This window comes from Camelina sativa, chromosome 1, assembly GCF_000633955.1.
Source record: "Camelina sativa cultivar DH55 chromosome 1, Cs, whole genome shotgun sequence".
NCBI lineage: Eukaryota > Viridiplantae > Streptophyta > Magnoliopsida > Brassicales > Brassicaceae > Camelina > Camelina sativa.
In genome coordinates this window covers 17,709,954-17,730,708 of record NC_025685.1, presented here as the reverse complement: position 1 = coordinate 17,730,708, position 20,755 = coordinate 17,709,954, and the positions used below count along the sequence as shown (strand labels likewise).

General features: G+C 36.7%; 2 protein-coding genes and 1 pseudogene across 2 annotated transcripts; 1 reads left to right on the top strand and 2 right to left on the bottom strand.

Annotated features, from left to right (window-relative positions):
- On the bottom strand, positions 6,013-8,873 carry LOC104793457 (receptor protein kinase-like protein At4g34220). Its single transcript, XM_010519812.2, has 2 exons — positions 6,865-8,873; positions 6,013-6,720 (listed from the first exon to the last, which is right to left on the bottom strand). The coding sequence occupies exons 1-2, from the start codon at positions 8,561-8,563 to the stop codon at positions 6,170-6,172; spliced, it is 2,250 nt and encodes a 749-aa protein (XP_010518114.1). The 5' UTR covers positions 8,564-8,873; the 3' UTR covers positions 6,013-6,169.
- Positions 11,800-13,685, top strand: LOC104793446 (protein TIC 21, chloroplastic-like). The gene is made up of 4 exons (XM_010519802.2): positions 11,800-12,163; positions 12,432-12,689; positions 13,120-13,323; positions 13,436-13,685. The coding sequence occupies exons 1-4, from the start codon at positions 11,849-11,851 to the stop codon at positions 13,547-13,549; spliced, it is 891 nt and encodes a 296-aa protein (XP_010518104.1). The 5' UTR covers positions 11,800-11,848; the 3' UTR covers positions 13,550-13,685.
- On the bottom strand, positions 13,720-15,773 carry LOC104793438 (annotated as a pseudogene).

The window sequence follows — 20,755 nt, the reverse complement described above, 5'->3', positions numbered from 1 at the left end:
TTCAATAAGATTTAATAAGTAATCCCTAGATGCAATGAAGATTTAAAATTTAGTATGACAATAAATCTACTTATTTTTCATTTTATAAAAATACCTTCCACTATCATCAAAATATTTTACGGAAATAATGATTCACGTATCGAGGAATTATAAACGCGAATTGGAAAGATTATTAAGATTATTTAATAGAAAAATAAATAAAACTGAACAAAACATAAAACAATCGATTTTTAAGAAATCAATTCTTTCTACTTGTTGATATTATAAATAATATTGTTGTAAAAAATATAAATACAGATATTCACTTTTCTAAATTATAAAATCATCATTAATATGAAGATTTTAAAATAAAGTAATTTCTAAACCATGTATTGATTCTAATATCTTAAATGGTGTGAGTTTTTATGAGTTTTTGTATGTTTTTGATGATTTTAGGGAAGTTGATAAGATTTTTTCAAAGATTCTAACAAATCTCACTTAAATCCATGAGATTTGGATTTCTGTATTTTTAACAAAAAATTTCAAATCCTTTAGAATCCTTTAAAACCATTAAAATTCAAATCCTCAAAATGTTTTCAGTGGATTTTAAATTAGTTTTTCATATCATTAGTTTGATAATATTATATTTTTTAAAAATTCATAATTGAATAACATAGGATTTTATTTTTATAGATTCCCTTAAAATTTGAAGTTATATACCCCATATAACAAAAATAGAAATTTGTATTGTTATTGTAAAGATTCCGAATAATATCATGCATTGAATATATTGACCACTATTATATTTTGGTTGGAAAGCCTATGCAAAATATAAACTGTTTAATTGTAGTCCGAACAAATTTGGTTAATAAAAGCAACATATGAGGATCTTTACAATAACAATAAAAGTAAAAAAAGTTGTTTTTTTTTTTGAACAGCTTCCTTTTATTAAGAAAATGAAGAGTGATCATTATGGAGGATGTTTACAATGCACGAGAGGACATAAAAATAAGATACATGTTATAGAATTAGCGTGAGTATACATCACCTGCACAATTATCACCTGCATGTAACACTTAGTAACATTTATACACCACTTGTCACCAACCTCTCTATTCTTGTCTTTGTCTCCTCCCTCTATAAATAGGAGTCATTTAGAAGAGAAAAATGTAATAGTGAGAGTTTTCTATCTCTCTAATTTTCTCTTGAACTTCTCTCTAAAGTTCATACACTCATCTCTCTAGATCTCTTCTCTTTTGATCCTTCTCATAATAAATATCTTGTTCATCTTGTTATCTCCAAGCTTATAATATAGTTCACAACACGTTATCAGCACGATGTCTTTACCACTGGAGCTATTACAAGGTAAGTAAATCTATATTATTATCATATATGTTTATAAAACATAAATAATATAGACTTTGTGAAATTATGTCATTTTCCGGATTGACCGTCATAAGTTGTAAGCGTTGCCTCCTTTACGATCAAATCTATAGCTAAATCATATCCGGATAGATCGTTAGATATATGGTAGGCTCTGCCTCCTTCACGATCAAATAAAAGCTATCTCTTTTCCGGATAGATAGATCATTATATATGGTAGGCTTTGCCTCCTTTACGATCATATATAAAACTATATAATATTTGGATTGATCATTTGATATGGTAGGCTTTGCCCCTCCATCATGATCTAACAAAAGGCAATGTCCTTTCCGGAAAGTTTGGTTTTTGTCTTCTATACGATCAAATATAAGGCTATGTCATTTCCGGACTGATCGTTATACATATAGAGGTTCTCCCTTATTTATGATCAAATAAAAAGTTTCGTCTTTTCCGGATTGATCGTTATATATGATAGGCTCTGCCTACTCTACGATCAAAGAAAAACTATTTCTATTAAATTTTTATATTTAAGGCTGTAGATCTTATTTTATTTTCTGAATTTATATGTTTATTTATTTAATTTTGTTTATTCGTAAAGAATAACTATATGTGTTATATAAGATTTAAACACAATCAAATGTCTTTATAATCAAAAATATATTTCTCTTATGAGAATATATAAAGCATGTGTACATATATTTTATACAGTGCAAAAGTAATTGGAAGGTCTAGATGAGCTAGTCTCTCGACTTCCAAAGACATCAGATTCATAATTATCGATGTCTAGTGTTCTCCAAAGTCTCAAAGAAACTCATGGAGTTTTAATGACATTTTGTCTTAATAAAATTATTATGTTGAGACAATAAATAAATATGGTATCACAACTTTGACCATATTGGAGACACGCATGTATATGATTACATCATGCAAAAATAAAGATGGCAAAATAATAGTAAATATGAAATTCTTTTATGCTTCAAGTATAACATTACCGGTCAAGCCATCCCGATCAATCAATGATATTAAAAATCATTGATAATGTGTTCAGAGGAACAAAAGTACTTCCAAAAGTATTGCATGTACCCATTCACATTTCATGAGGTTATAAGCTTTGCACTTCATTCATAGTTCAGTAGGCTATGCTTCCAGAATCATATAATGTTGGCCCATTCACCATCCTTTTGGATTAACAAGCTCATTGTATATATATGATGGTTTGATTTCTTTAATAAATCCCCAAATTAAACCCCAAATATCACCGATCTAAAAATAAGATTCGGTTAAAGGTGAATGGATATAAAAGTCATCATCATGAGAGGGGTAATTCTCATCTCACATCTTATAAGGATCTAAGATAATAGACATAACCAGAATCGGTATGTTGTTGATCCTAGTGTGGGATTCAGTACGAGATGAATGAACTACAAGAGTTATCATCTCGAGGGGGAGAATTAAAGGAATCCCACATCGACAATAAGTCGATAAAATTTGGTGAATTTGACACCCCATAGCGATATAACTATGGTGAAGTCATATCCTATAGTTTATCATATATATATGTTGCATGTGATAAAGTCGAACATTCATGATGTTCACTTTTGAAATGAGCTATAATGAATCGTTCATAGCGCGAGATTGCAAAATGGTTCTTGGTGATTTAATCTCCCTGTCAAAACATGGAACATGCAGTTTTGCATTTAGTCAATATTATATATGAGACCAATAATTTATAAAGAAATATTTCTCCCATATTATATATTCATGGTTGGAGATTAAATATTTCACATTTTGAATATTATGGGTGTGTGATATATATTGTAAATGCTCCTCCACACCGCATAAAAATATCATCAATAGAGGATGAAATATATAGATGCGGGAGATGAGTCTCCGCTCTAATAATATTGAGCCATCTTATGAGAGATGTGCCTATTGCAAGATTTGCATATCATCATGTTGGATGATAAAATTCTCCATCATTATGGGAGAATCGTCGAATAGTTTTGGATCTTTGAACAAATGAATATAATGAATATGAACTTAAAAGTTCAAAGTTCAACAGATCACTATTCAAGATATATATTGCAAATCAAATGCAAAAAGCTGATGGATGAGATTTCATATAATAATTGATCCTCACATAAATGAATATGAACTTGTAGTTCTGAGAAATCTCACATCCCAGCTAAAAATGCTCCAATAAAAATATGTCTCTAGCGGATGACATACTAAGTCTATGACAAATAAGAAACGTGATAGACTTCTTTGGTTCCTAAGATAAAATCTTCGAAAAGAAAAAGGAGCAAATTAAAAGAGGATTATACTCTCAAAGGAGGAGCAAATGAACTCTTAAAGAAGAGTAGATAGACTCTTTAAAAAGATCTAATAGACTCCTAGAGAGAAGCAAATATACTCCTAAAGAGGAGCAAGATACTTCTCAAGAGGAGAAAGATACTTCTCAAGAGGAGTAGAGAAACTGATTGATATGGTTAATAACGAAATCAGGTACCTGAATAAAATCATTTATAGAATGATTAAAGAGATCTCGATTAACCATGTCATTACAGGAAATATGGAACCAAAGACATAATGTCGACAATAAAAATATTATATCGCGCAATGTGATTAATGAGGATCATAAATCTCCGCTTTGTGAGCGTATAGAGATATATATTGGCCAATAAAAGAGGTAGTCAAGTCTATATTAAACTCGTATGAAAAACGAGTAATTTTTGGACTAGTGGTCCAAGCATCAAAATGGTATAATGATATATAACAAAATGGTGTGTCGCGCCATGTTTTGTTAGAGTACCCTATATCAATCAAAATTGATATTATATGACGACTTGAAATACATCTCATAGGATGCTTGAAGAACTTATCCCGAAAAATAGATGATATCATAATTATGTTCTCGAGAACTCATTGATAATCATCAAAACCCTTAAAGGGTTATTTTGAATAAAAGATCTTGTAAACATCTTTCGAAATAGATGTTATACCAATAACTTCTAAAGGAAATCATATATATATATATATATATATATATAGTCATTTAAGATTATGTATAAATGCTGACGAGCATTTATATATGTTATGAATTCTGCATAAACATTTCCTACTAATCTATTTGCAGCATATAACTCATTCTCTATGAGTATATATGGAGATGAGTTAAAACGTATCTTCTATTGCAAAGGTACAATTAACTTAGGCTTAATATATTTTGGAACCCCCAAGTTTGGTTTAGTTGGTTTTGCAGATGGAAGATTTATCTCAGATCAATATAAAGATATATCGCAAAACAACGACATCACAACGTTTCAGTGATAGAGTTTGGTCGTCACTTATTCAAGTCATGCCAAAATAGTTGTGCTTCATATGCCATATCGAGAATCCCTAATAGCTCAGATGATGCCCGAACGTCAACCAATAGTTACCTGCTGAAGACGGGAGCCTCCCAACATGTTAGCGAAGAACTTCAAACTGAGGATTCGATCAGCATCAACTAGTTAATGCTTGTTGAGACCCATTAACAAGAAGCAACCGAAAGGCAACTTTGTTGCATATGTCACCCAAATCAAAGGAAGCTACACCAAGAACGACAAGACAAGATATATTATTCTCTTACACGCACGAATTCGAGAAGAATAAAGAAGTTGATAGCCAGTCCATCAAATCAAGTAACAATGTAGCAGAGTTACTTACAAAGGTGGTTTCGACAACCTCATTCAGAATGCGTCTTCAGAGATCCTAATGCATCTTTTAAAGATAATACTTCCAGGGGGAGAATATGATGATTCACGTGGCTGCACTCTTTTTCCCTTATCATGGTTTTTATCCTTCTGGGTTTTTCCATGACAAGGTTTTTAACGAGGCAGCAAATAACACGCAAAAGATCGACCTCTATGGAGAATGTCAATGATGAAGGGGGAGATTGCATCACTATTCGTTGAAAACTACGAAGTATATTTACAAAATCATTTCCTACTTCAAACATTGTGAAAGCGTATTCACAGTATTGGAATGCGTCATCTACGAGGTCTTTGAAGTCTTTTCGAGGGGGAGTTTATGTCATTGTACTCTTTTTTCCCTCGTCATGGTTTTGATTCCAATGGGTTTTTTCGTGACAAGGTTTTTAATGAGGCAATGCATAACTCATCACTGGTGATGGATACTCAAGGGGGAGTGTTATAGAATTAGTGTGAGTATACATCACCTGCACAAGTGTCCCTCCTCATGCAATCCATACAACAAGTGTCTCCCTTTCATGCAATGCATTTAACACTTGTAACATTTGTACACCACTTGTCACCAACCTCTCTATCCTTGTCTTTGTCTCCTTCCTCTACAAATAGGAGTCATGTAGAAGAAAAAAATGTAATAGTGGGAACTTTCTATCTCTTTAGTTTTCTCTCGAGCTTTTCTCTAGAGTTCATACACTCATCTCTCTAGATCTCTTCTCCTTTGATCCTTCTCATAATAAATATCTTGTTCAATTTTGTTATCTCCAAGCTTATAATATAGTTCACAACAATGCTAAGTTTGTAGTATCATCAAGGTTATTTAGCCAAACGATCACCAGCTTTGTTTGTTGTATTTTTTCATGAATAACGTACTAAAAAACCTAATTACATGAGGTTTGTGAGGTTCTCATGAGACAATATTTGCACTTATGATTTCACTTATACATGATACTTTAACAAAAAAAAAAAATTCAAAAAAAAAAAGTAAACGACAATTTAAATGATCCATTTGATTGCAACAAAATTTATGCAATCTTTCTAAATTTGAATAAAGTAAACAATTAAACAAACATTTTCTCTAGCACTTGCACCACATCCTTCATAGACGGTCGCTTTTGAGGCAAGGAAGAGACACAACCATAGCCTAACCTGAAGCATGCGACCGCCTCATCTTCGCGGCGAGCCACCTCAACCCTAATTGTCCCATCAACCAACCTCAAAAACCAAGTTTTCTCATCGGTCTCATAATCACGAACAAGATCACGATCAACCGAAAAAACTTTGCCTGTGAGAAGCTCCAAGAGTATCACGCCAAAGGAATAAACATCCCATTTGGGATTTGGTTTCTGGCTACTCGACCACTCTGGTGGATGATGCTGTGAGCTCGACATTGGTCCAGCCGTGAGTGAATCAGCCGGAGTCATAAGACGATCGAGGCCCATATCAGTAATTACAGGCTCAAACTCAGAGTCCAAGAGAATATTATTGGGCTTGATGTTGCCGTGCACATGCTTCTTGTCGTGTATATAAGCAACTCCTCTAGCTATGCCCTTTGCTATCTTCAGCCGTGCCTCAAACGAGAGAGGGTTCTGAGAAGACGAGCCTGATTTAGCTGTTTTCGAAACAAACAAAAAATATATGTCAAAACCAAAATCTTGAGTTTCGAACTTGGTTGTTACTAAAATGCGCATATTAAGCGTATGGTAGCATTATTTAGTATAACGTACGCCTTTTTATGAGAAAATTGAAAACTTACCGGAGATGGAGGAGAGAGGTAGATTCCCATTGGGGACATAGTCGGAGATGAGAAGCTTCTCTTCGTTACCCCAGACGAAGCCACGAACCCTAACGAGATTTGGGTGACGAAGTTTAGCGACACACTGAACCTCCTTTTCGAATTCTTTAAACTTCGTCACCGTACAACACTCCGCTCCGATCCGCCGCACCGCAAAAGCTGAGCCGTTCTCTAACACGGCTTTGTACACGATCCCGCCGCTTCTGCTTGTACCAAATACGTAAGCTGATGCCTTTAGTAAAGTATCTAGCTCTAGCTGAGTCTCTCCATCGACCACCACTAGTTTTGTTTCAGTGTTGCCTTTTTCACGCCCACCACTTGTTCGATTAAATGCCTCAATGGGTTTCTTGTCTTGCAGCTGGTTCTCTACGTCGCTCTCGGACGATGCAGACGTTGTCTCGTCGTACCTTCGAATTATCAACGAGCCACATCCAGTTTTTGTAGCTGGAGATTTGGTGATCTCTGAGGCGGCGACTATGGTGTTTTGTTTCGATTTCTTGACTGGTAATGTATTGTTTCTCTCCAGACATTTTTGTAAGACGCTGAAAGTGCTGTATTCTTTGGAGCTTCTACGTTTCTTGAGCTGGTATATGTAGAGGATGAACATAGCTATGATAGCTAGACCAGCTATATCTGCAAGTGTAATGCCTACGATTGTGCTTGGCTTTAGTTTGCTTTTGGTTGTTTGATTTGGTGATTCTACTGATGGAGTTGTTGGTGTTGGAGTTCTGGGCATTACTGCTATTGCTGGTGAAGTAGTTTCAGAGATATTTTGTGGGTCTGATAGAGTAGAAGGGATTGAACAAGGAGTCTTTAATGGCTGCCCACACAAGCCTGTATTACCAGAGAAGGACTCAGTCTTTTGGTTAAGCAATGGTGGTGTACCAGGGATTGGTCCTGTTAGATTGTTGAAGGAGAGATCGAGGATGGTGCTTGCTGGAAATTTCTCGGTGAAAGCTGGAGGAATTACGCCGGAGATTTGATTGTGTGATAGGTTGAGGTAATGTAGACTTGTTCCCTCGAAATCTGGAGGAAGAGATCCGTCTAGAAGATTTGAGGAGATGTCTAGAACCTGTACTGCTTCAAACCCACTTGGAATATTGCCTGAAAAGGAGTTCTTTGCCAAGGAAATGACTGTAAGATTCTTGAGAAGTGGGAGATTGGGAGGAATTTTGCCGGTGAAGGCGTTAGCAGAGAGATTCAAGAGCTGGAGACTAGCCACGTTGCTGATAAGATTAGGCACTTCACCAGAAACCTTGTTGTTCCCAAGAGACAGAACACGAAGCTCAGTGGCGTTGGACACTGAATCTGGCAGTGACCCATGGAAGAAATTGTTGGAGAGGTCCAATATCCTTAGATGTAGTATCAAAAACAAGTCGGGAGAGACAGAACCCAGGAGCTGTTTATTGGGAAGAACCAAGCTTGTCACTCTAAGCAAACCTGGGGTTTTGGGACTCACAAGCTCTGTACAGGCAACACCTGTCCAAGAGCATGGTGTTTCATCGTCGTAGTTCCAATTGCGTAGAACTGAGAGAGGGTCATTGAGGATGGAATATTTGAAAGAGAGTAAAGCAACACCATCAGTGTTAAGAGCTTGGAGTAGTGAAGGGAGAAGAAGAAGAAGAAGATGGAAGAGGAGGTTGCTTCTGATGGAAGTCATGGTTTGAGTTCTTAGGTTTTCTCTTTTCTGTGAGTAATGCTTATGAGTTCTTATGAAGGAGACAGAGAGATAGAGAGATAGAGAGAGAGAGAGGGTGAACCACTGCAAGTAATGATTGTTCTGTTCACCAAATTTATAAGATATTGGAGCAAAGCAAAACTATGAGGTTCTGCTTTAGAGAGGGTGAGGTTGTATAAGAGATAAAAAGAGGGGTTGGTCATTTTTATTTTTAATTTTTTGTCAACAGGTTATTCTTTTATTCTTTTTGTCGTAGATATTTCTCATTGTCTTTTTTCGAAGTTCGTAAAAATGTCCGCAAAATTTTGTATAATAATCTTTATTTTTGTTTCTTCTTAGCAGAAAAAAGAATATAGATTTCGAAAATTTGAATTTAAAATTTGCGTATATTATGATTGTTTCTCCTTCCTGACATTGTTATTTAAAGTTGAAATAAAACAAGAAAATATTATTTGGATAATTTGCTCAAATTCACTGTTAATAAACTATTCTATTGTAGTTGAAAAGTTTTTATTAAAAAAAACGAACACCTTTGACCTTAACTATTAATATTTTGTTATTATTTATATGTTTTTGTACAACTTATCTAATACAAAAGTGTAGTAAGTGAAACAAAGCCACTTAAACGTTACCTTTACAATTGAAATTTTTTGATCATTTTTAGATTTTTGTTTAGTGTTTTGGGTTTAGAGTTTAAGATTTATTATATAGGGTTTAGTTTTGAAAGTTTAAAGTTTAGTTTTAGTTTTTGTGGTAGTTTTAAAAAAATAACATATTTTAACTATAACTTTTGAAAAAAAGAATATAGTGATATATTTTGGATTTTTTTTTTTTTTGTTGTGATTTTTGAATATTGTTGTCTTACAAAATGGATGAGTAGAGAAAATTAGCCATGAACTGAAATGGAGATTCCATACCCACATCACATTCAACACCATACCTACCAACGGCGAGGTACATCAACATAAATTCAACTGCAATCTTCATGGTTCCCTTTAAACAAAAGCCTTGATTTAAATCGAAGATATTCCCCATTTTTTTCTACACCCCCACCAATAAGGTTTCCATAATGGTGTGCAGGGCCGACCCTAAGGTAAGAGAGGCCTAAAGCATTTTTTACATGTGTTTTTTCTTAAAATCTATCAACTATACATAATATACCATGCCCAAAAACTTCTTTTATAACCATCGTGCTAACAGAAACTACTTGTTTAATAGCTCAAATAATTAATATATATCATGTGGCCTAAAGCATATGCTTTACCTGCCTTATGGACGGATCGAAATTGATGGTGTGACATATATCAAGAAATCCGAGAAATAGATCCATGGTAAGTTTTCAGTAAACAAATGGTAAATTTTCAGCAAAAAAAAGCAATTGGTATGTAAAACAAATCTGATTTTTAAGATATTTAGAACTTAGTCCAATTTTACCACATTTTGCTTTGGAAATCGGAATATCACACGCAATGGGATACCGCAATGTATAATGCTTCAACAACTTGTTCAAATTTAGTCAGCCTAATCCATTTTTGACGTATCATAATAAATTTGAAGATTCAGTTAGACTTACATCTTTTCACTGAATAGATTCTTAGGCATTAAAGTAAAAAAAAATAGGACATGCCAAGAAGAAGTATATATTTGATATGGTTCTTTACGTTGGATAAATATTTTTTTTTAATGTTAACTTGAGTGGCAAAAGAATAATGTGATAAGAAAAAAGATTTGCAAGAAATATATATTTTCTTTATTAGTTCTTGTTTTCTCACTGATTTTGATATCAATCGTTGCAAAGGGAAATTGTCATATCAAATCAAGAAAAAAACGAAAAATGATTTTTATGGTGTTGGTCAGATAACTTATGCTTGTTTTTGGATGTTATGATGCAAAATCAGTTTTCCATGTAAATTTTGATGGGAAAAATGTCATTAAAATCCCGAAATTAGCATTTTCGTTGATTTAAAGCACAAACTATGGATTTGGAGGTAAAAACATACAAATATTTTGTTGACTTCCAAATAATTCGCAAACTCTTGTTGACCTGGCCTTTTGAGGCACAACGTTAAGTAACCAAATGGAAAAATTAGACGTGGTTAATTATCTGTTAATGAGATCCGTTAATAGCAAAACGACGCTGTTTATAACACCCTAAACCCCCCTCCCAATTGAGAAATCGATTCTCATTTTCCCTAAATTTCAAACCCCAATCGATAATCTCTTTTCTTCTTCGATTTCTCTTTTCTTCTTCGAGTTCAACAGATGAGTCCTAGCTCAGAGACATTGGTGGTGGCTTCGTTTGACCGTGGAGTGCCATCGAAGTGTGTTTGTGGAGCCGGAGTCATCAGTTGAATTCGCAGAAGAAGATCCAATCGAAGAAGAAAGGAGGAATCACAAATTAGGGTTTGTGATTTGGGGATTTTTGAAGGAATTGATAATCGGGTTCGATTTAGGGATGTAATTAACGGATCTCGTTAACGCCTAATTAATCCTGTTTAATATCTCTGTCTGGCCAGTTAACGTTGTGCTTCAAACAGCGAAGTCAACAAGACTTCATGATTTAAATAGAAGTCAATAAAAAAGTGAAGATTTTTTTCAACAAATGAAGACTTCGTGATTTAAATCAACGAAAATGGTAACTTGAGGATTTTAATGATATTTTTCCCAAATTTTGATAGATAGTTTAGCTTTATGGTCATGTGTTTGGCTATATTTTGTATATGTGAAAATTCATTCTTTCAGATAAAATTATTACAATAAAATAAAAGGGATGAAAAAGTGTTAGAGACTACGATAATTTGGTAGAGAAAACTTGCAAAAACAGATAATCAAATAGAAAATTTGAAATTTATCATTTAAAAGAAAAAAGTTGATTATTAAAATTTTTTAATCTTGACCACTAGAAAACTTGCAAAAAACAGATAAACTTGCACAAACCTTAAAAGTAATCGGAAAAAAGTTAATTATTTATAGATTTATTATATAAGATTTATATTTCAGTGATATTTGTAGGAAAAAAACTAGTGATGATATTATAATAATAGTATTTTTGAGTATATTATAATAGTATTTTTGAGGATTATTTTACAAATGATAAAAAAGAAATACGAAAATAAAATACTGTTGGACCGTTAATAAAGAAGAAAAGAAAAAGAAAAAAAATATTCTCTAAAAGGCCGTTAGGTAGCAAAAAGCCCATTGCAACTATTAAGATAGAACGAAGCCTAAAAAGCAACCAATTTACAAATACTCTCAACTTAAAAAAATATGCAGTCACTACTCTTGCCGCCGGTAAGTTCCTCCGGCGTCTCCGCCGTCGCTCTACGGCCAGATTTTCAGAACTCGTGCCGCAACCAACGCCTCTCTTCTCGCTCCCTACCATTTTTCAATCCACTTCTCTTGGCTCCGAAGAGGAAATCCACCGTCTCTTCACACCTGTCGCCACCGTCTCTATCCGTCTACGGTTTCCAAATCGGAGGATCTAAACCTAGTTTCGCACCATCCACGGTGGCATTTTCCTCTCCGACGTCTACTTCTTCCGTTTCCGGTGATAATGAGGTCGACAAGGCAAAGCTCGCTCAGGTTTCTCTCCTTCTCTTTTGCATTTTCCAGCTCGAATCTTAGTTTCTCGTCTTGCTTTTTGACTAAGCAAATCGAAAATGAAACTAAGCACGATCGTGTCTGAGCAAATCGAAAATGAAAACTCGTCATTCACAGCTTCCTCCTGAATCAGGATTTGTTTTTAGGAAGTAGATAACAATTTGGATTTTGAGTTTTTCAGAATTGAAACTTAAGAACTGTATTGGGGTGAAAGAGAGTTTTTTTATGAGTATGAGTGGTTTTTTCACAGGTAGCAAAGAGGTTGGAGAAGACGTCAAGGTACTTCAAGAGGCTAGGGAGTATTGGTTTCTGGGGGCAGCTTGTGTCAACCGTTGTGGCGGCTGTGATTCTATCCTTTTCCATTGTTGTTACAGGGAAACCTACTTCACCTGCTACCTTTTATGCTACTGCAAGTGGGATTGCTGCGTCGTTTGTTTCGGTGTTCTGGTCCTTTGGGTATATTCGGCTTTCAGAGAGGCTTCGTCGAACTGCCATTGACCCTGCCAAGGTAACAGTGTCTCACTCTTTATTGTAGTTCAATCCGACTCACTGCTTTTAAAGGTCTAATGACTTCACTAACGTGTAAAATGTTTAGAAACAGTCAGGATCCTAAGATGTGTCTTTTAAGTTGAATCACTCAGTTCTGTGGAAGTGAACGTTCATACAATAGCGCTTGTAGCTTCGTATGTGCATAAATTGGGTTAACATTGTTTCTTAAAGACCAGTCTGTGAATCCAAAATATAGTAGTAGCTACTATGCTACTAGCTGTTGAACCTTTGATCATATTTAAGTTCTTAAGCTGGTTGTATGATCAAGTCAAGCTGCATAGGTCTCCCAATTGCTGCTACTGCGTCTTGGGTCCTGTTTCTCATTTGTGTAGTTGGATATATGAAAGCGAGAAATCCGATTTTCTAATAAAGGTTGTGTTTTGTTTTAGGCCCCGCCTCGTGCTGATGTCGTTAAAGGTTTGAGGAGCGGGATTATGGTAAATCTTTTGGGAATGGGGGCAGCACTTCTCGGGATGCAAGCAACGGTTGGGTTTTTAGTTGCAAAGGCTTTAACAACCTCAGCTAACCCTTTCTACCAGGGAGTCTCCCAGGGTTACAGCCCCGTTCTTGCTCTTGATGTCTTCCTAGTTCAGGTGAACAAAAGCTTTTACTATATTGCTGTTTTCTTATAAAGCTTTTACTCTTAAGATTTGCAAAAATGATTTGTGCAAGTTTCACTGTTTGACTTGAGAGCCGCTTTTGCAGGCATCGGCGAACACCTTACTCTCTCATTTCCTAGGCCTTGTTTGCTCATTGGAGCTGTTGCGGTCTGTGACAGTGCCCAATTCGGAATCTGTCTTAGCTCCTAACGTTGCTTGAGTTTCTGCCTTTTGTGGCGTCACTTCTTGTAATCATAAACGTTAAAATATGTGGCTTGTTTCCTCTTAAACTTCGGAACGAAACCATTGGTAACATTCCTGAGTTACAACTGTGATTTATCGGATAAATTATCACTTATGTAGACAGGTCGTATAACTGCAACACATAACTAATAAAATCACAAGTCAACATTATATAACCAATAATAGTTTGCCAAAAAAACTGTCCCATATTCCAATTAGAACCAACCACGTTTAGTTCCTGAAGTTACACATAGACATGGACTTCTTCATCCATATTGTCTCTATCAACTAAAGGTTGATTCGAGTGTGAAAACCACAATCAAACTCTCAAGTCTCATCTCGTATACTCATCATAGCTTGTTACGTTGCTCTGTTGCACCTCAGTTTTACATCCCCAACTCAGTCGTATTATGTCTTGTTTATTTCACTGGCTGCAACAAAAAGAGTGGAAACATATTAGACGTCAAAAAATATCCACCTGTCAGCACACATATCATACATAAATATTTATACCATTGATGTCTATCTAATCTACTTAACATTCATGCATATATCACTCTTGTGTCGTAAATATACACTATTTGGCAGATAGAATGGTAAGCGGTGAACTCCTCAAACTGAATTCACCAAAGAACTACACGAAAGAAAACTTGTTTAATGAGAGCTCTAAACTCTCGACCAATGCCAAAATCAAGAATGCGCCCCCAAACGTATCCTCTCACTCTCTTTTAAACCTTCAGCTCTCAACTTCCCTATGTAGGCTCTGTTTTTAAGCTGACTGACTGAGCTACTACAGTCTAAACTTTCTATCTCTTTCCTGGAAAACTGTCTATATTGCTAATTAATTACCCCTAACCCCTAGGCTAATTACAATCTTCATGTGCTAGGCATAACAAAGGAACATAGCTGTGACGAAATCGAACAATATATCAAAGGGCTAGCAGATAAATGCTTAAACAAGGGTCAGTAAGCTTGCCTATTGCATCTTCTTAATCTTAATTGAAGGCTTAGCAGTAATCTTCTGAAGTAATCTTTCGTCGATCTTCCTGTACTGTGTTTGAATGATTCGATGTGTTAAAGATAGCTTATCATCAATATGATCCTGGTACCTCTCGTACACAATGGGGATCAACAGACTGAGAACAACACCTATCCATTTAAATCATCACAACAGAGAAAGTTAATTAGGTAAATTGAGCAGTCTTCAATGCAAATTCAATAATGAAGGTCAAAGGAAAACAAATCTACTCACCGAGATAGAGAATTGTGAGGAAGTTTAAGAAACTGCCAACAAATGATACTGTCNACAGATTTGAGATTCTGCTACCTGTTGAAGAGAATAGCAGATTTGGCCCAGAGGAANAACCTGTCATAGCAATAACACTGTTTCAATATCCTAAGCTACACTCTAAAAAGCAAGGAAAACGAAAGAACAAAATCACTTGGAATACAGTTAGCTGACCCGAAAGAGTTGCTTTGCGTTTCTTCCAACGTAAATCTCACGAGCAACAGCGAGCACGGTATTATTAATCCACACTCGTAGACCATCAGCCACCATAAACACAAATGCCTCAGAGATTTCAAGATTAGGTAGTTGTGGCATAGGTCTACTCAAACAAAACAAAGAGAGCAATTCAGATTTAGCTCAGCTAATGCATAACTTTTCTAACTACTTGTCCTGTAACCATATCTTTATCTACAACAGAAACAAGCTAAATTCTACATACTTAGCCTAAAACCATAGCTTGTAGTAAATGATGCGAATGTAAGATTCTGCTACCTGTTGAAGAGAATAGCAGATTTGGCCCAGAGGAAGAGTATAACGACGAGGAGGAGCTGAGTATTAACAACAAAGGGGAAAAAGCTGTATCCACATTTCTGGAAGAGGAACCATAACAGCGTCGTTGATCCGAGTAGGAGAAAGCCTCCGCGTCGGTTCTTCCCCATGATCAAATCCGCAACTGCATCCATCAGTTGAGACAAAATTTTCAAAAATCGTAAATGGAATCGGTGCGATTTCAAGGGGAGATCTACATGTATGTATGTGGAGTCGATAAAGAATGAAAACAGTGGAGAGAAAGAAACCTGAGCCAAAGCGAATAGATTGGTGAACAGATTCTTCCATTGGAGCGATCTCTCTCTTTCTCACCAATCCCAAAACTGTCTCCTCGAGTCTTTTCGTTCTTCGCACATCGTTTTATTAATTTTAAGTCATTTTTAAAAATCAATTAATTAAGTTAATTAAAGATTAAGGTGAAATCTAATTGTCCCTTAAAAGTAAGGTAAAAAGTGATGTTTCTTTTAAACCATTCTCAACTTTGATTATATACTTTCTAAAAGAAACATCACTTCTTATTTTTTTTCCTTCAGCTTCAGTCTCCATTTCTTAATATTTGTGTTTAAATTTTTTTTTTTTTATACAATTGTAATCATATATAATCATTTGTAATTCGGTTTGGCATTATAGTTAGGTTTTAAATCCACTCGTATATTTAGATGAAATTATTACGTTACAAATGATTATATTAATCAGTTTTTGTTTCAAAGAGATATGACTCAAAATTTACTACACATGGAAAATGGGAAAAATGTCATAAAAAAATCATCAACTCAAAATGTGTTGAAATAAATCTCTATTTTTGATTGACTTTTTAGTTTAATCATCAATTTTTTAGTATAAATTTTTTGTTAATACGAACTGTTGAATATAACTATAGTTATTCAATATTAAAGATATAAATCAGTATAGATGTCAATGAATTTATAATTTAACACCAAAAATTGAATAACCTTTTGATTTAAATTTTTTTAAAATTTTGGAGCATTTTAAAAAATGCCCCTTTTTCCATGTCCTTTTTTTTAAAATGTTCCTCCTTGTGACAATTTGTCTCGCGGACCCCATTAGCCAGCGCTAGCCGCCCAAACGAGCTCCAAGCTGGTCCTGTAGGGCATCGATCATATCCCATCACTGTGGATATCCAAATCCACCAGTAGGTTATTGGTGCGCCAGACGTTCCTCGAACCCTGGTCCTCACCCTTTAACAGCCTTCCCACATGACAAGTTACCACCAATTGATCTGCATGCTCTTCGGTCGATCCTGAGTTCCACGGGATAGGATGTCACGAATTTGCATGCAGGTCAAGAGGGATATGAGAGTGTGGTTAGTGTGGGTTCCACTTCAGCACGTGTTGTGAGTATGGCAGCAGGTTGATCAGACCCAATGGACCGTATTGCAATTTTTTTTTTTTGGGTGCCACTTCAGGAGATGATTAGTTCTTATGGAGTCTTGATGCGTAATGGTTGAATGTTTATGTGATTCTTGAAATGTAAAGTTTATGTGAGTTAGAATTTGTCCATTTTTTTTTGTGGTAGTGAGCCTTGGAGGGGCTTGAGTTGCCTTCGTGGCGGACTGTTGAGTCATTGTGTGCCCGTGTATGGCGGCCTTTTGGGACATTGTGTGGCCTTTGTGGCGGGCTGTTTAGCAAATTGTGTGGCCTTTGTGGCGGGCTGTTTAGCCAATTTTGTGGCCTTTTGTGGCGGGCTATTTAGCCAATTGTGTTGCCTTTGTGGCGGGCTGTTTAGCGAGTGTTGCCTAGGTGGCGGTCCTTCAGAAAGTGTGGCCTGTTTAGGCAATCCTTCGGGATGAGTGGTCTTCGTGACGGTCCTTCGGGATGTATGGTCTTTGTGACGGTCTTTCGGGACAAGTGGTTTTCGTGACGGTCTTTCGAGACAAGTGGAAAGTGCATTGCTAAGAGTGGAAAGTTTCTAAAAATAGAAGTTTCTAAAAATGGAAGTTTCCAGAAATGGAAAGTGTTGAGGTAGATCTAGTCGGGAGACACTCGATGGCATCAGAATATTTTGCTCAAGGCCGTGTGAGCCCAACTCATGTGATACCGATAGCTCGATGGACTTTGTGGCCAGAGAGTGGGAGTGGTATGTTTCTTCGGATGACGATCCGAGAGCACGCTTTAGGGTGACGACCCAAGAGCGGGATTGTTGAGATCCCGGGATACCGTAGCTGTGAGCCGCGGCTAGGCAGTGAGCCGGTATGTTTCAAGGGTTGCGATCCAAGCGCGGGGGGGAATAGATGTGAGCGACTCCCTGGATACCGTAGCTGTAGGCGGTGGCCTGGCAGTGAGCCGGTATGTCTCGAGGGTTCCGACCCGAGAGCGGGGGGAGTGTGTGTGAATGACTTCCTGGATGCCGTAGCTTAGGGCGGTTGGCCTGATAGCAAGCCGGTATGATTCGTTGGTTGCGACCACGGACGGGGGAAGCACTGAGTTGTGAGCAAATAATGTCTTGGATGTGAGTATATTGGCTAGAGGGAGACCTCGGGGTTCAGTCGGAGGTTTGCGGTCTGTTGCGAGAGTTGCACAGGAAACCTTGGCTAACGATGTTCAGTCCTGTCGAAGGACGTGCGGGCCGTGTTGACGGTGGCACGGAGGTCCTTGACGGATGGACGATGTTGCGGGATTCGAGGACGAATCCTTGTTTGTGGGGGAGAATTGTAACATCTACGAACCAAATATTGCATTTTTGGTCTGAGTGTCGATCGACACCCTTGATGTATCGATCGACACCAACATTTTCGGTTTTGATCGGTTTGTTTTAATTGTTGGTTGGTTTTGTTTGGTATAATTAGAAATCCCTAAACCGCATATTTAAAGAGGAGGTCGACTCAGGGTTTTGGGGGAGGCTTTTTGTCGCCGTTTTCAGAGAGAGAAAAAAAAAGAGAAGGGAGAGTGTTCATGAGAGATTGTGATGATTATTAGATTGTTTGAGAGATCTGTTCCTGTGGAGTGGAGATCTGGTGCTAGGAACAAAGGAGAAGAAGGGGATCCATCTTCTTCATGTGTGAGGGGATTGATGGGAGATTGGTGGTGGATTAAAAGACACAAGGAGGCTTTCTCCTAGCTGTTATCCTGGTAAGTCATGTTGTGTGATGCTTAATTGGTTAGGGAATCGATAGTTGTGAAGGATTAGAGATTCAGGGCGGGAAGGAGCTTGGTGTCGGTCGACACCAACACCTGCAGATGAACAGCGCAAACTGGTTCGAGAGGGCTAATTCGGGGCAATGTTTGGGGGATGAAACAGAATCTGATTTGGCTGAATTTTGGTAGCTAGCTTTGTGGTGCTGTAAGCTTCATATCCAACAATGGGTTTGTAGAATTAACGGTTAGTTTATATTTTAATCAAGTGTTTGTATTGTGGTCTGGTATAACAGATTTGAGATTCTGCTACCTGTTGAAGAGAATAGCAGATTTGGCCCAGAGGAAGAGTATAACGACGAGGAGGAGCTGAGTATTAACAACAAAGGGGAAAAAGCTGTATCCACATTTCTGGAAGAGGAACCATAACAGCGTCGTTGATCCGAGTAGGAGAAAGCCTCCGCGTCGGTTCTTCCCCATGATCAAATCCGCAACTGCATCCATCAGTTGAGACAAAATTTTCAAAAATCGTAAATGGAATCGGTGCGATTTCAAGGGGAGATCTACATGTATGTATGTGGAGTCGATAAAGAATGAAAACAGTGGAGAGAAAGAAACCTGAGCCAAAGCGAATAGATTGGTGAACAGATTCTTCCATTGGAGCGATCTCTCTCTTTCTCACCAATCCCAAAACTGTCTCCTCGAGTCTTTTCGTTCTTCGCACATCGTTTTATTAATTTTAAGTCATTTTTAAAAATCAATTAATTAAGTTAATTAAAGATTAAGGTGAAATCTAATTGTCCCTTAAAAGTAAGGTAAAAAGTGATGTTTCTTTTAAACCATTCTCAACTTTGATTATATACTTTCTAAAAGAAACATCACTTCTTATTTTTTTTCCTTCAGCTTCAGTCTCCATTTCTTAATATTTGTGTTTAAATTTTTTTTTTTTTATACAATTGTAATCATATATAATCATTTGTAATTCGGTTTGGCATTATAGTTAGGTTTTAAATCCACTCGTATATTTAGATGAAATTATTACGTTACAAATGATTATATTAATCAGTTTTTGTTTCAAAGAGATATGACTCAAAATTTACTACACATGGAAAATGGGAAAAATGTCATAAAAAAATCATCAACTCAAAATGTGTTGAAATAAATCTCTATTTTTGATTGACTTTTTAGTTTAATCATCAATTTTTTAGTATAAATTTTTTGTTAATACGAACTGTTGAATATAACTATAGTTATTCAATATTAAAGATATAAATCAGTATAGATGTCAATGAATTTATAATTTAACACCAAAAATTGAATAACCTTTTGATTTAAATTTTTTTAAAATTTTGGAGCATTTTAAAAAATGCCCCTTTTTCCATGTCCTTTTTTTTAAAATGTTCCTCCTTGTGACAATTTGTCTCGCGGACCCCATTAGCCAGCGCTAGCCGCCCAAACGAGCTCCAAGCTGGTCCTGTAGGGCATCGATCATATCCCATCACTGTGGATATCCAAATCCACCAGTAGGTTATTGGTGCGCCAGACGTTCCTCGAACCCTGGTCCTCACCCTTTAACAGCCTTCCCACATGACAAGTTACCACCAATTGATCTGCATGCTCTTCGGTCGATCCTGAGTTCCACGGGATAGGATGTCACGAATTTGCATGCAGGTCAAGAGGGATATGAGAGTGTGGTTAGTGTGGGTTCCACTTCAGCACGTGTTGTGAGTATGGCAGCAGGTTGATCAGACCCAATGGACCGTATTGCAATTTTTTTTTTTTGGGTGCCACTTCAGGAGATGATTAGTTCTTATGGAGTCTTGATGCGTAATGGTTGAATGTTTATGTGATTCTTGAAATGTAAAGTTTATGTGAGTTAGAATTTGTCCATTTTTTTTTGTGGTAGTGAGCCTTGGAGGGGCTTGAGTTGCCTTCGTGGCGGACTGTTGAGTCATTGTGTGCCCGTGTATGGCGGCCTTTTGGGACATTGTGTGGCCTTTGTGGCGGGCTGTTTAGCAAATTGTGTGGCCTTTGTGGCGGGCTGTTTAGCCAATTTTGTGGCCTTTTGTGGCGGGCTATTTAGCCAATTGTGTTGCCTTTGTGGCGGGCTGTTTAGCGAGTGTTGCCTAGGTGGCGGTCCTTCAGAAAGTGTGGCCTGTTTAGGCAATCCTTCGGGATGAGTGGTCTTCGTGACGGTCCTTCGGGATGTATGGTCTTTGTGACGGTCTTTCGGGACAAGTGGTTTTCGTGACGG

Excerpts from the sequence above, each read along its gene's own strand:
- LOC104793457 (XM_010519812.2), bottom strand. The coding sequence starts at position 8,563 with ATGACTTCCATCAGAAGCAACCTCCTCTTCCATCTTCTTCTTCTTCTT. Across the intron at positions 6,721-6,864 it reads ACCTCTCTCCTCCATCTCCG|CTAAATCAGGCTCGTCTTCT; the intron begins GTAAGTTTTCAA and ends TTTCGAAAACAG.
- LOC104793446 (XM_010519802.2), top strand. The coding sequence starts at position 11,849 with ATGCAGTCACTACTCTTGCCGCCGGTAAGTTCCTCCGGCGTCTCCGCC. Across the intron at positions 12,164-12,431 it reads ACAAGGCAAAGCTCGCTCAG|GTAGCAAAGAGGTTGGAGAA; the intron begins GTTTCTCTCCTT and ends GTTTTTTCACAG. Across the intron at positions 13,324-13,435 it reads TTGATGTCTTCCTAGTTCAG|GCATCGGCGAACACCTTACT; the intron begins GTGAACAAAAGC and ends CCGCTTTTGCAG.